At 38.1% G+C, this 13,785-nt stretch overlaps 1 protein-coding gene across 2 annotated transcripts in view; it reads left to right on the forward strand.

Annotated features, from left to right (window-relative positions):
• The window catches only part of igsf21a (immunoglobin superfamily, member 21a), a 302,035-nt gene that overhangs the window by 279,253 nt on the left and 8,997 nt on the right, over positions 1–13,785 (forward strand). Inside the window, exons 6-7 of one of the 2 annotated variants that reach the window (XM_056251381.1) lie at positions 5,013–5,493; positions 9,789–9,889. In XM_056251381.1, the coding sequence (XP_056107356.1) occupies positions 5,013–5,493; positions 9,789–9,889 (582 nt within the window). The remainder of the gene's footprint in view (positions 1–5,012; positions 5,494–9,788; positions 9,890–13,785) is intronic. The other variant, XM_056251382.1, reaches the window with a different exon arrangement.

A 13,785-nucleotide genomic window follows, 5' to 3' on the forward strand; every position in this document is an offset into this window, starting at 1 on the left:
TATATATAGTTTGTTATACTATATTACTATATTGCATAGTTTGTTATATATTATAGTTTGTTATATATATCATATTATAGCCTGTACTATAATATAACTACTGTACTGCAGACATATAGTACATTAATATTAATGAACAATACTTTTACAGCATTTATTTGTCTTTGGTAATTTCAACATTTATCAATACATTTTTCAAAACCAAAGTTGTATTTGTTAACATTCATTAATAGAGTGTGAACTAACGTGAACAAATAATGATTTTTAAATAATTTAAATAAAAATTATTTAAAATAAGTTTAGTAAATGCTTTAAAAATATACTGCTCATTGTTAGTTCACGTTAGCTAAGGCATTAACAAACATTAACAAATAAAACCTTATTGTAAAGTGTTACCACATTTCTTTAGAAACATGTTGGTGAGAGCATATGTTCAGACTGTTTTGAAGACTGAAGTATGGCATCCGCAACACACAAACTGCATTCTGTTCAAATTGCAGGGAGCTGTATTACAGTATGAATAATTGAAGAGACTGTGTTTGCAAAGAATGGGGCTTGGAATGAGTTGAGCATGGTGTGTGACCGTTACCTTGGTGATTAGCATGGCTATGAATAGGAGTTCTGTGCACTATTTGCAGAGGCAGCCTACCTCTCTCTCTCTCTCTCTCTCTCTCTCTCTCTCTCTCTCTCTCTCTCTCTCTCTCTCTCTCTCTCTCTCTCTCTCTCTCTCTCTCTCTCTCTCTCTCTCTCTCTCTCATATCTAACCCAGGTTGAGGAAGAGGATTTATAGCTCCACATTCTGGCGACATGTAGGTATTGCAGACACATTAAAAGGATAGTTCACCCAAAAATGTCACGAATTAGAAGTCTAAAACAATTTTTTTAAAGGGAAATGTCGGAGCTTGAGTTTGCTGCCCGGTTTGTTTGAACCGTGAGAGGCATGAACTGCTAATAGAGAGACTATTACTTTTATGATGGATGGATGCACTTTTTTGGACTTCAAAATCAGGACCGCCATTCACTGCCATTATAAAGCTTGGAAGAGCAATACTATTTTTTAATATAACTCTGATTGTGTTCGTCTGAAAGAATATAGTCAAATACACCTAGAGTGGCTTGTGGGTGCAAAAGGATTACTCATGAGTAAATCATGGGATAATTTTAATTTGTGAGTGAACTATCCCTTTAACTAGATATAATGGACTCAATATTTATCAACCCGAGATATAAATAATAGAGTACCACAACTTGGAGTTTGGCTAGATATTTTGTTTTCTTTTGTATGATAAATCAAAGTTCAAAAATAAGGCTAACATTATATCTTACATTTTTGATCATGTGTATGCATTTTTATGCTTTGCAAACTGAAAAAAAAGTAACCTTTGGTTGTGAATTCTGCTTGTCACACTTTATAACTGTAAAACATTTAATTTATTTACCATTTTTATTTGTTTGTTTTTTACTTTTTATTTATCAAAAAAAAACTGAAAAAAAGATCACTGTTTTTACAGAAATATTAAGCAGACTAAACTGCTCAATCCATGTAGATTAGTTTTACTATCTCTTTATGAACACTGTAAAAAATGAATCATGGGTCTTGTAATTTTCATTAAAAAAAATGAAGGTGATAATTAAAAATATTGTGTATATTCTATTAAGAAAATTGTGGTTCAGTGTTGTATAGAAAATATTGAGAACATTTCACTAATAAAACCAAGAGATACATTTTCCTAATTATTTTAAGGAAAGGGGCTTGAGGCTTGAATTGAGGACGATTCAGCTGATAAAATTAAGGGAAAAGGGCTACCAATTTATTTTAAGAGAATTGGCTCAATTATGCGGTTTTATTTAGAGACACCATTGTTAGTTCCCAGGATGCTTTGCACATGGCTGGTAATGGAGAGGAAATATTGAAATTAAGTGTTATTTGATGTGTTTTGAGTAAAGGGAAATCTGTTAATGTTTAATGTTCAGTTATGTTTGACATTTGAAAGAGTTTCTATTATGTTGAAGTTTTGATCGTTACCATTGTGCAGAAGAGTAGGGCTTATAGTAAGGTTGTGAATAACTGCATGTATTGATATTCTGAAGCATGTTGCTTTGTTCGTTGATCAAAATCTTTGTTATAATGCTAGTGCAGCAACAAGTTTGGTTATGTGCTGTGCTCGCGGCATACAGTCTTTTAATAATGCAATATAACTCAAAGTCAAATATAATCAGGTTATTTCCATTCACTCTAATTCACACACTATTGAGCGTCAACTTAAAATAAAAAAGCATATTTCACTAAAAATATTAAATTCATTGTATCATAGACTAAATAATTAAGGGGATTTTACATGATTTATTCAGATTCCATGAAAGAAATCAAGCCTTAACTACTCAAAAATATTATGTGTTATATTGTTACCATATTTTTTTAATTAAATAGGAGTAACATTTTTTACAGTGAACTTTTTGAAACAACAAAGTGATAGTTGTGTGGACTATCAATGAAGGGACAGAAATCTCTCAGATTTCATTTAAAATATCTTCATATGTGTTTTGAAGATGAACGAAAGTCTTAAAGATTTGGAACAGGGGAAGTAATTGATGATTTTTTTCTTTCATTTTTGGGTGAACTAACCCTTGTTAAAAATTTAGCTGTGTTAAAACAGGAATAAATTACATTACAGAATGTATTCAAATAGAAAACAGTTATTTGAAATTGCAATAATTTGTCACAATATTTATACTGTATATTTGATCAGTATGCATTGTATTGAACCCCAATGCAACCTTGTTATTGTGAGTTTACTTGGCAAACAGGCATGTGATAAATTGGCATTTGCTCATACGCTTGCTAGAAAACTCCCTCATTTGACTTACCTATAGATCCTCCATTCGTTGAACTAGCCTCTGTTCAGCCGTGGCATGAATTATTGCATTGTCCTTTCTAAAAAGCCTCCGTAGTCAAGCTGTTGTTTTGTTATCTCACACAGCCACTAATATTAGGCATTAGCTGTTGTCTGAAGCCTAAGCTATTAGCATGGTTTCCACTATGCATCTGCTTTTGTCTGCTTCCATGTGGCTGCAGGCGCAAATAGTCCAATAATGCAAGTAAAAGCCACAGTGTGGTATATGCTGTTAACCTCTCTCAGCAGCAGAGATAAAGTGTGTACTTTAGAGCACATTAGCCACAAAAAAACAGTCCTCGCATGGAGGAAAAGAGACTTTCTCCCTTCCTATCTCTCTCAATTCTTGTGACATTGCTAGCAGGAAACAAGACTTCTCAAGGACGTGAGCTTAATTCACCCTTGTTACATTATGTTTATTTACCCTGCAGAGTGCGCGGGCATAAATGGTGGGATCAAATCAAAGCCAGACTAAACCACATGAAGAAAGGGCAGAAAAAGGGCTACAGTGCAAGGAAAGGTCTTGTGTAATGCAATGACACTTTGATCTTGTGCAAACGGAATTTAAAGAGTCCAAAGGTCCCTGAATGGACAAGCAGATTATATATCATATATATATATGTATTGAGAGTAAAAGGGGTACAAGCAGAGCACTGTGCAAACATTAATGCTACAGGCATTAGGCCTACTGAATTTAATACACATATCTGGAGGTTGTGTGTTGAAGTGGGAACTTAATTCCCTGTCAAGTGATTTACCAGCCGGGAATCTTAATACCCAAATGCACTGTAGTGGAGAGAGGCTGTTACAGCAATGTGCTGGTGGAACATAAACACAAAGCAGAAACTGTGTCACGTTTATTTTCCATTCACCAGCGCTGAGGGCTGAATGACGCTTAGCATTTTCCCAGATACGTTTGCTTAGACTTGCCAATCACAAGCCAAGTAATTTCAGTTTACTTTGATTGCAGCAGATACTTTCTATTCCTCGTACCCTTTTTATACCAAAATTATGCTGGTTTTAATGCTGGAGAGTTGAGACAGCAAAGCACTTTCAGAACCAGCCTGCATATCCAGGTGACAGTCAAGCACAGACGTACTGACTGTTGTACTAGTAGTAATACATGACCTGCCAACTAATCCTAGCACATCAGTGCGAGTCTTAAGAGTGTTAAGAACACATTTAAACATCTAAAGTCATTTGATTTGGCATCTTTATGAAGTCATAAGTTTCTGTTGATGCAACAGTCAGAAGTACACAATTTCTAAAAAATTTTAAAAAAATAGCAAACATTATTATTATTAATTATTAAAAAATAATTTTATTTTAGACAGATAAGGAAAATTATTTATTTATTTATAGCATATTTTAGGAGCTGGTATAAATAATAAAAAAATAGTCAAAATAATATAAAAAAAATCATAGACAAAAACTGGCTTCAGCTGGCCCATAACCTATAGTTTACATATATGTTGGTATAAAGATAAATGATAAATAAAAATGCCATGCATATTTTAGGGGCCGGTTTGAGTCTTTTTCCATCCCATTTTTATTTACTCATTTATTTATTTAAAACTGCACCGTTTATTTTGTCACGTTATGTTGGTGTTTTGGTTTCATTTTAATGGATTTTGTCACATTATTTTCTTGTTTCCTTTCGTTGTCATGGTTTCTAGTTTGTGTTAATATGTTGTTACGGTGATTCATTGTGTCCTTTATTAGTTTACACCTGTTTCGCATTAGTTCATTATCTTGTGTGTATATATAGTATTTTGTTCTCTGAGTTGATTTTCTTGTGTTGGTTGTGTATGGCGCACACTGTTTTGTTTTATTGTCGTGTTTGTTGTTTTAAGCTACATTTAGATCTGCTATGCTTCTTCACATCTTCATCCTCATCATAATGTGACACATATACTGTTTTCCTAATACACTGTAATACCAGCATATTTTAGAAGCAGGTTGGACTTTGTTCGTTTTCAGTCCTTCTGACACGTTTTCAGTCGGACTAAATGGTTTACATGGTGTTTTAAAAATGGTCTTAGTTTAATTGAAGTGCTTATAAACATACTGAAGGTGAGAAAACTCGCACACACTTTAACTTTCTGTGTGTCTTTCCAGGTATACTTCAAGCGGGACGGAGAGTTGATAGAGGTAATATCCTACGTTTCGCCCACTGTGGGTTACGAGGGTGCCGGCTCCGCTGGTGTGCGTGGAGCCAGACCTCTGATCAGCAGGGATCTGGATGACACTAAGCTGAGGAAGTCTCTATCTCTGCTGGGTCCGGATGGCAAGCCCGGACGCCTCTACACGGAGAGCCCTGGGCGGAGCTACATGGCCAGACAGCCCGGCCAAGAGCCCAGCCCGGCCACAGAGACCATCCCAGAGACAGTGGTAAGCCGGGAGTTCCCTCGCTGGGTTCAGAGTACAGACCCCCTGTACTTCTTCAGCAACACACACATTCCCCAGAGTGATGGGTCTGTGCTGGTTCAGGCCAAGCTTACCTGGACGCTGAATCCACAGTTGGACAACGACGCCCTGTTTAGCTGTGAGGTCACACACCCGGCTCTCTCTATGCCTATGCAGACTGAGGTCATACTGGGTAAGTCTTGCTTTTGTTGGCTTTACCATTGATTTGGCAGGATATAGATCTTAAGATCGATTTGAAAGAATTGTTTTTGACCTTCATCCTAGTCATTCACCTCCCTTCACCCGATCACGGGTAAATCCCTTTACATCCCCATCTGACAGATGCAGCGAGACCAACACTGGTTTCTATTTGTTGCTTAATTGCGTTACAGGCAAGTAGATTGCAGTTGCTAATGCACAATGCAAAATCTTCCAGTGAGTGACAGGCCAATTCATTGAGCTGTCTGTGCAGTAGATTGAGTTAACTTAACCATGTTATTGAAAAAGTCAACCTGAATTAAAGAAATCAGGGATAAAGGGAATCTCGCAGTGCACTAAAATGATCCTGGATCTCACTGTTGCAACCCATTCTTAATTGTAAAAAAGCTTTACCTACCGCTATTTAAGAGACTAAGGCGAGGATATGTAAAAATGCATGTTGCGTTTTATATTTGTCAGTGGAATTACATTTTTGCTTTCACTTGTCTGCATGCAATAAAAGTCATAGAGCAATACCAAAAAAAGAATGGGATGCTCGCATACCTTAGTATTTTCATGGATGAGAGGCTTTTTTTGTGCATTTTTTTGCTTTTAAAGCTACAACAAAGATGGCCTGATGATCCCATTATCACTTCAAAGGCAGCACTCACTTGTAGTCTCTGCTATCAGCCCTCAGAAAAAGGCGAGTGATGAGACGCAAGACAAGATAAACAGAGACATTTCTCACACTTAATGGTAGAGGAGCAGTGCAGAAAGAGATGAATGAGGGGAAAGGACAAAAAACAAGGGATAAGACGAAGAAAGGAAGGATGGTCTAGAAGTTCCATTCAATATTCCTCTCTCTTTCTCATTCTTACTTGTTCCGTCATTCACGTCTCATTCCAGCATGATCTCCCTCTGTGCGTTTCATGGCTGCTAAGACAGAATTCTGCAATCCTATCGCAAGAGGATCTGCTTCTTTTACAAATGTTTGCCTCTTACCATGAGAGATAGAGAGATGTGATTTTATTTTCTCTCAAACATGGTTACCTGGTGTTTATGAAATAATCATTATAACCACGGGGGAAAATAACAGCAGAGTAAAATTTGATCGCATATAGCCACGATATACCAAAATGCGATATACGATATACCTCTATGTTTGAGGAATTGGTTTATGCTAAATGACAAAGACAGATTCCTTATTCCACATCAATAAGTTGTTTTACTATATGCAGTTGGGCATAAACTGTGCAACAATAGAAATGCATCAACCGGGAGAGTTTATTGGTTTTAATTGTGTCTTATCTCATACATGCATACACTCCCGTATATTTTTTTTATGTGGTAAAAAAATTAAGTAAAAACAGTAATATTGTGAAATGTTATTACAATTGAAATTACTGTTTTCTATTTTAATATATTTTTAAATGATTTATTCCTGTGATGGCAAAGCTGAATTTTCAGCAGCCATTACTTTAGTGTCTTTACAGTCTTTAGTGTCACATAATCCTTCAGAAATCATTCTAATATGCTGATTTGCTGCTCAAGAAACAATTTCTTATTATATTAATGATGAAAACAGTTATGCTGCTTAATATTTGTGTGAAAACTGTGATAAACTGTGATTATTTGACATTTGTAACTAAAGTCAGTCGCAACTTCTGTTCCATTATGACTTGAAAGGAACAAGGCTGTTTTATTTATTCCAGTTACTATCCTGACACTTCTGGTACAGGTGATCCACTAACCTGTACTCAGAAAATGAAAGGCCAGTTATAAGAGCATTCACAAGTCATAAATCTTTCACAGTTTTTAATATTTTCACATGAGACCGAAACATCTTTATAGTGACTCAAATTTGTATTACATTCACTGAATATTCATGAGGCGAGTCTCACGCGGTGTCCTAAATGGATGCGGTTGGTCCATGGAGGCGGTGTTCTCAGAACGCTGTCCTCACCTCAGAGCATCACGGCTGGGCTTGTTGCCCTGACTTGGCTGTCTGTCAGTCATGTCCAAATATGCAGTGATTCAGTCAGTGCCTCTCCATAATTAAAGCTGAGCCAGGCTCAGCAGTGACGATTTGCATGGGTGAAGGTGCTACTGATTCAGCAAAACACAGAAGGGGAATGAGTTATATTTTCACATCCAGAGGCTAAAGATGATCTATGCTGCACGCCAAGTTCCTCTACCCAATAGACTGATAATAAGTACACAGATGTTTATTGTGGGTGGTTTGTGGGAGTGTGAACTAATCTGTGCACATTCAAACATCCTTATATCTCCATTTAGAGTTTCAGTGGCTTCAATTGTCGGTGGACCATAGAAGCACGAGAGACATGGTCATTTGAAGGTTTGGTCAAACAAGTCTGAGTAGAAAGCCAGGCTCAAGTATGACATCATTTATACATGTCGGGCATGGATAACAAACATCCTTTGTTGGTCCTGTAACAACATTTCTAGCAAACAATCATATGTAAACCTAACTAAAGAATTTGATTGGTTGACGAGAATGTTCCAGGAACATTCTTGGGTAAATTACATTAGCCCAGAGCCACACTTGACATGGTAGCACAATCTTAGCTTACAGTATTTTCCAATTATTTCCCTCCATAGCAGCTCCTAAAGGTCTCAATTTCATACTCGGCTAATATTAAAACTAAATATTGAAACTTTGTAGTTCTCTAACCTAGTGAAGCCTGAAAAGTCGACAGCTCTGTGGCCCTCAGTTACAGTACATTGTTTGGATCCTGAAGTTGGTTCCAGATATCTGGCCATCACTTTACTTCAACAGCGAGCTTTTTATTAGGCTTTTTCCGGGTAATTCTGTTAAAAATACAGTTTAACCGGTGCAATTTACTCTTTTTGTTTTCTTTAAAAAAGAGACGGAAATGGCAGAATCGTTACCTGGCATCATGGATAGGAAAATATCACAGCTCAGTGAAATTTTTTTTTTGTCAACTCCTGTGGTTAGGTCTTAGGTTAGGCAATCCAAGGTATTGATCCGTTAATTCATCCACTTGGTACGGAAAAGGCAGGGTCAGTCTTCAAGTGTCCATTGCTCTGTCAGAACACAGGCCCTATCAATGGTCTCCTTTTGTTTTTCAACTGTTTTCTCAGGGAAAATCGATGGAGTCGTTGAGTCATGATTCATGCCTTGACAAACTCTTAATCTCTCTTGTGCATTGCATTTCACATCTCTTTTTCCACTCTGCAGAGCCTGGCCGCTAATATCCCAAATCATTTCCATAATAGGAAAGCTGGTAAAAGAGGATTTCTGTGTATTCAGTGTAGTGTCCTGACATAACTTGATTTATGTGTGAAATGCACATTCACAGGACCCATTACAAATGTAAGAGCGGAAATTATAATCCATTAAGCAGCACCAGGGGGTAATCATTAAACTGACTAAGACTGGCCTGATGCCTCATTAGCTTTTGCTGGACACTCTGTGGGTTGATTGATGGCTAAAAGCATGATTAGCCATTGTTTCACATAGTTCTCAGTAGTTGGATTATCTGTATGTGTTGTAGGAGCCAAAGCGTAGCATTAGTCGTAATGAGGGTTGAAAAAAGGCCACAGTGGGATGTATTTTTGAACAATTTCAAGTCTGATTTGCCTTTACTAAGCTTCACTCTGGAATTATGTGTTAGTGCAAACATATGGCTCACAAAACTTGTTTTATGGTTCTCAGGGCTATGCAGAGTGGATGCCGGTTATCATAGTAAACGGTGCAGAACCACTTAACATGGGACCAGTCGGAGGCTTTTTCGCACTGCTATAAAGCGTCCTGCTCGTACTGCCAAATAGAGGAAGTTTCGCTTGAGAAACTTGTGGTCTCACTTTCCAGACGTACAAAATCACTTTCTTATCTTTCCCCTGAGTACACAAGAGAAATCCTCTGTGCCTGAGAAGGTCAAAATATGATGTTTTAACCTTCCTTTCCTTCATCACATCCCAGCCATTCTCTGAGACCAAATTAAATCCATCTGGGAGATTCGGTCCACACAAGACAAGGGAATTAGTTCTCTAAGTGTCTCTTATCTTACTTCCTCCACCGTTTGCCTTGCACGCTCTGTTTCTTCTTCAGTAATGAGTGTCTACCCAATTTAGGTCCTTGTCCCTCTTGGGAAATAAATACTCCTCAGCAATTTCAATGAAGGAAACCAAGAGTCTCCAAGTTGACCTCCAAGTCAAACACCATGTCTTTAGTCTGTTAATACTGTGCTATTGTTTTAATGTTACCCAACAAAAACTCAATTTATTTTTTCTTGTTTCCCTTCATAGCGGCTCCTAAAGGCCCCAGGCTTGTGATATCCCCTACCAGGGCAAAGGTAGGGGATACGGTTCGCATCACCGTCCAAGGTTTCCAGGTAGGATCTCCAGTGGTAAGTGCATGGGGGTTACGAAACCAGGGCCAAGTTCAGTTTTGGATACGAGGAGGTTTGTCCCACATGTGCAGTTAAGCCTGTGTGATGTAAAACTATAGTGACCATTCTTACAGAGTGTGCAATGCAACACATGTATCTGTCAGCACCTGACCCCGCTGCTGCTATCCATGAGCTATCAATCCAAATGGTTCAGCCTGTCCGAGGAGGGTTGCACTGCATCTGACAAATTCAAACCGTTCAATCATTTAAGTTGCAATGAAATCAAAATAGAGGGTTTTCAAAGTCCTTTAAAGGTCACGAGAACAAAAAAAACTTTGAAAGTGATCTATTGAAAAGCACTTAGGGCTGCAACTCACAAAAAGACCTTGAGCACTCAAGGTTATTGGGAAGGAATGGGTTCATATCGGCTGTGAGATAAGATAGTAGTCTAATAAAAGAATAAGAATAAGAATATTTCTAATTGATTTTTCTGTTGTTAGTGCTCTATATTTCATTGTCATCTCCATAAACACAGAACAAAGGGAACAAAACTAATACGCTGTTGCATTTAATAAATCTCTTAAAATGAAAAACTGTCGGAGTCATGAATTCGCTAATTGATAACATGATTCACATTTGTTCCATTTAGACGTTTATCCGGTTTGCCTGCTGTTGGCCGTTAAAGGAAATAATTGGTGTTTCAGAGCACTGCAAAAAGAAAAGAAAAAGATCTTAATAATTTGGTTTTGTTTTCCAATAAGAATATCTGAAAAAATGTAGAATGTAAAAACATCCTTAAAACAAGACACATTTACTTGTACTTCTAAATTATGTGAGATTTTCAGAGAATAAGTAGCAACTAGCAAGTTAAGGTTATTTTCTTAGCCCATTGTCGAAAAGAGTTTTCCTATTTTTAAGCATAAAATCTCACTAAATTGTGTTATATTTGTGCTCAATTAAAATGAGTTAACAAAAATAAACTTAATTAGTATTACAGTGTGCTAGTTTAATTTAGTATAAAGTAGTATATTTTCTGAAAACAAGTCTTAATAACTTATGCCATTTTGCGTCTAATATAGATGCATCTTGTTTAAAGGATGTTTTCCAATAAAATGGTATAAACAAGACCTGAAAACTGATCAAGATGTTTGTTTTTTTTTGCAGTGAAAAACCTATGCTTGACAAGAATAGCCCCAGAAATAAGGCAGAGTGATTTATTATGCTAACATTTGGCTTCTCTTTGCCAATGCTAAACTCCTCTCACTTGTGTTTGTGTTCTGTTTTGTATTCTCACCAGAAGGCATAAGAGCATCTGATTAAAAAACAAATCAGCTGTTTGTTGATGTATTTCACTGCAGCTTTTAGGGATTTTGTTTCTTTTGTTTGTTCTTGTCAAACTAGCTAGCAAAACAGGTGCGAGCACAGAGCTAGCCAGGAGCGCTTTACTGTCAACGGCGCCAAATTTATACTTGCATCAATAGTCCGTCAGCTTCCACAGACCTAGTGAAGCAGGGAGATTGTCTCAGTGTAACTATCACCGTCTGCCAAGGGGTAAAAAAAAAATCTTCCCCCAACAGATAAACACAGCACAGTTTGGTGATGATCCACCCAATCTTTTTGACAGGTCTGACTAAGAGATGTGTCTAGCCAACAGCATTCAGGTGGAAAGAAATTAGACCCGATATGCTATCATCACTGAATCTACTTTACGCTATTTCATCGTTTGTGTCATGAATTTAAAGGAATGTTACTGTAGTTCTGTTGTATCCCTCCTGGGAAATCCAGGTAGCTTGGTGATGGTTAAAACAGACCATTTTCCTATTGTTTTACTGGTCTTTGTCAGGTCTACACTCACCGGCCACTTTATTAGGTACACCTGTCCAACTGCTCGTTAACACTTAATTTCTAAGCAGCCAATCACATGGCGGCAACTCAGTGCATTTAGGCATGTAGACATGGTCAAGACAATCTCCTGCAGTTTAAACCGAGCATCAGTATGGGGAAGAAAGGTGATTTGAGTGACTTTGAACGTGGCATGATTGTTGGTGCCAGAAGGGCTGGTCTGAGTATTTCAGAAACTGCTAATCTACTGGGATTTTCACGCACAACCATCTCTAGGGTTTACAGAGAATGGTCCGAAAAAGAAAAAACATCCAGTGAGCGGCAGTTCTGTGGGCGGAAATGCCTTGTTGATGCCAGAGGTCAGAGGAGAATGGCCAGACTGGTTCGAGCTGATAGAAGGGCAACAGTGACTGAAATAACCACTCGTTACAACCGAGGTATGCAGCAAAGCATTTGTGAAGCCACAACAGGCACAACCTTGAGGCGGATGGGCTACAACAGCAGAAGACTCCACCGGGTACCACTCATCTCCACTACAAATAGGAAAAAGAGGCTACAATTTGCAAGAGCTCACCAAAATTGAACAGTTGAAGACTGGAAAAATGTTGCCTGGTCTGATGAGTCTCGATTTCTGTTGAGACATTCAGATGTTAGAGTCAGAATTTGGCGTAAACAGAATGAGAACATGGAACCATCATGCCTTGTTACCACTGTGCAGGCTGGTGGTGGTGGTGTAATGGTGTGGGGGATGTTTTCCTGGCACACTTTAGGCCCCTTAGTGCCAATTGGGCATCGTTTAAATGCCACGGCCTACCTGAGCATTGTTTCTGACCATGTCCATCCCTTTATGGCCACCATGTACCCATCCTCTGATGGCTACTTCCACCATGTCACAAAGCTCTAATCATTTCAAATTGGTTTCTTGAACATGACAATGAGTTCACTGTACTAAAATGGCCTCCACAGTCACCAGATCTCAACCCAATAGAGCATCTTTGGGATGTGGTGGAACGGGAGATTCGCATCATGGATGTGCAGCCGACAAATCTGCGGCAACTGTGTGATGCCATCATGTCAATATGGACCAAACTCCCTGAGGAATGCTTCCAGCACCTTGTTGAATCTATGCCACGAAGAATTGAGGCAGTTCTGAAGGCAAAAGGGGGTCCAACCCGTTACTAGCATTGGGTACCTAATAAAGTGGCCGGTGAGTGTATACTGGTCATTAGCAGATTTAGACTGGTAATTCCCAGATCTTAACTATTTTTAGCAGATATAAACTGGCCATTTGCAGGTTAACACAGGTCACTAGATGGGCAACAATCCCAGTCTAAACCTATCAATGTCCGGTGAGACCAACTAATGACCAGCCTGGACAAGTTCAGACCAGCTATAATCCATGTTCCAAAACATAGCGACCATCTTAAACTGGATTTTTTTAACTAGAATGCCCTCTCTTTTGGGGCTTTGAATGGGAAAAACACTTAGATGGAGTAACCTGTGAAGGTGGAGGGAGTTGGTTGGTGCATGGGCAGTTTGTCTGGCAGATCTGTGTGTTTATTTCACCCACAATTTACATATTTGAAGTACACCTTTAAATAATAGAAAGAATGGTCACCATAAACAGGCTTGACGGGGACATAAATCCATTTTGGATCTTAATATTTACACAAAGGATTTCAGAGGATTTTAAAGCCAATGAAGATTTATTTGGAAGAACGTCTCCCTTATCCCTAGCTGCTCCAGAGCCCTGGGTTTCACATGTAGGTAGATAAATGTTAACACAGAAAACTAAATACTGCCCTGCAATAAAAAATAAAAAAAAACAGATTCAATATCCCCTTTGGTTTACTTTGACATTAGTAAATCCACCAACAGGAGGGGTCACATTGGTGTCTCCTTCCTTTCTAATTTGAAATTTGTATTTGAATAGAGTACAAAAGCATTTATGCTCTCCAAGAGCTTGTCTTACCATTACAGTACATCCTGATCTAAACCATGTGCCATGGGGGATATTTTTGATCTGGATCTGACCTAATTCCACCAGCAAGTGCAAACTCATTTCACTGCAG

This window comes from Rhinichthys klamathensis, unplaced genomic scaffold (assembly GCF_029890125.1).
Source record: "Rhinichthys klamathensis goyatoka isolate OS25496 unplaced genomic scaffold, OSU_Roscu_1.1 h1tg000082l_1, whole genome shotgun sequence".
In the NCBI taxonomy this organism is placed as follows: Eukaryota; Metazoa; Chordata; class Actinopteri; order Cypriniformes; family Leuciscidae; genus Rhinichthys; species Rhinichthys klamathensis.